A 2,090-nucleotide genomic window follows, 5' to 3' on the forward strand; every position below is an offset into this window, starting at 1 on the left:
AACCATTTTACGACAAAAATCTTTTTGTTTATGCTCTTGAGAGGAACTCAAATGCCCTTGCCAGCCGCCTGCGCATCCACCAATGGGCGGCGTCGAGCTCGGACGGGAGCCAAATCCACCACCAGAGTGCCAGCTGGAGGCGAGCCCACTTGAGGCGTGAGGCGTATTTCCACTCCGTGAATCCGAGTGATTCTCTCGCTAGGGATCATCGGGGCTGCTATTTAAAGAATGCACGGAGCGGCCAACTCGAGCACATTCGCAGCGCAGCCTTCGAGACGTGAACACCCGAACAACCCCGAACCGAATCGGTCCGTACCAAACAGAGATCCGGAGTGAACAAGTGCACAAGTGCCGCAAGACAGAGCATTATCGAGAATGTTGAATATGGAAAGTGCAAGTGTGGGGGCCTCGATGGCGGGTCTGAGCAAAACTCTGACAACGCCCTTCTCCATCAACGACATACTGACGCGCCACAATCCGGATAAGCATCGCGTGTCCAGCTTGGACTCCGAACCGGAGGCGGACATCAGCGGCAAGAGCCGGAGCTCCAAGCAAAACCTTGATCGGGAACGATCTGCGTCCAAGTCGCCGCCGCTTTGCTGCCGAGATCTGAGCATCTACAAGCAGGACCCCACCATGCCCAATCCCGGCCAGAGACAGACGAACTACTTGCAGTACTATGCGGCGGCTGCGGCGCTCGACAACAACAATCACCACAACAGCCATCACCATCACCAGGCAACAGCCTCGGGCTCCAGCGGGGGGGACTACATGCAACGCAAATTGGCCTACTTTGGCAGCACTCTGTCCGCCCCGCTCGACATGCGGCGCTGCACCAGCAACGACTCCGGTAAGTCTGCCCCATTGTTTGCTCTAATGGAAATTCCAATTGTCCATTGTGGCAGCCGTGTGTGCCTGGTGCTAATTTCCCTACCATTTTCTGCCTGCTCCATTCACAGACTGCGACTCGCCGCCGCCACTGAGCAGCTCACCCTCCGCTTCGCCGCTCTCCCACGACGGCAGTGCTCTCAGCCGCAAGAAACGGTCGCGTGCAGCCTTCAGCCATGCCCAGGTCTTCGAGCTGGAGCGTCGCTTCGCCCAGCAGCGCTATCTCTCCGGGCCGGAGCGCAGCGAAATGGCCAAGACCCTGCGCCTCACCGAGACCCAGGTGAAGATCTGGTTCCAGAACCGACGCTACAAGACCAAGCGCAAGCAGATCCAGCAGCACGAGGCCGCCATGCTGGGTGCCACAAAGCGCGTGCCAGTCCAGGTGCTGGTCCGGGAAGACGGCAGCACTACCTACGCTCATATGACACCGGGTGCGGGGCACGGCCTGGATCCGGCGCTGATCAACATCTATCGCCATCAACTGCAGCTGGCCTACGGAGGATTGCCATTGCCCCAGATGCAGATGCCCTTTCCCTACTTCTACCCCCACCCGAAGGTGCCACAGCCGATTCCGCCGCCAAGCCAGCCCTCAAGTTTCGTCAACGGCTCCTCGGCCTCGTCGTCGCCAGTGCGTCCTCAACGCACCCCCTGCCCGAGTCCTGGCCAAGTGATGGGGGGCATGGAGAGTGGACCGGAGTCCGCGCCGGAGGATGTGGATGAAAACGTGGAGATCGACTAGAACGGATCGAACGGAAATGTGGGTTACGTTATTGTGATAGCTGTAGAAGTTGTGTTTTAGTCTCTATGTGTAACCAATACGATAGATAGCTTTAGTAGTCCTAAGTTTTAGCTGTATCTGAAAGTTAAATAAAACCATAAATGAAAAGAAATATGATTATGATTGGATTGTTTTTATAAGAGTTGTGACTCAGGGGGAATCTTCATCAATTCAGAGTTTCCGAAATGTTCGGTACTTGATCTTGAAATCCTTGTTTAATTTCTATGCTGTACAACGATGCCAATAAGGGTCCGCAGTATTTGATAATTTAAGGAACCATTTGTTTGGAATCTAAGGTGAAAGATAACTCCCATTCCCATGACCTGATTTTGTATCAATCGGCGGGGGGCTGCTTACTCGTACACTGGGACTCTTCAGAAATGACAGCGATCAAGCGGATATAGTGAAGTGGCCATGCGTGTGG

At 54.8% G+C, this 2,090-nt stretch overlaps 1 protein-coding gene across 1 annotated transcript; it reads left to right on the forward strand.

Annotated features, from left to right (window-relative positions):
* Positions 1–246: 246 nt before the first annotated feature.
* Positions 247–1,772, forward strand: LOC108154285 (homeobox protein bagpipe). The gene is made up of 2 exons (XM_017284535.2): positions 247–850; positions 960–1,772. Exons 1-2 carry the CDS (start codon positions 376–378, stop codon positions 1,625–1,627), a joined length of 1,143 nt encoding a protein of 380 aa, XP_017140024.1. The 5' UTR covers positions 247–375; the 3' UTR covers positions 1,628–1,772.
* The last annotated feature ends 318 nt before the right edge of the window (positions 1,773–2,090 follow it).

This window comes from Drosophila miranda, chromosome 2 (assembly GCF_003369915.1).
Source record: "Drosophila miranda strain MSH22 chromosome 2, D.miranda_PacBio2.1, whole genome shotgun sequence".
NCBI lineage: Eukaryota > Metazoa > Arthropoda > Insecta > Diptera > Drosophilidae > Drosophila > Drosophila miranda.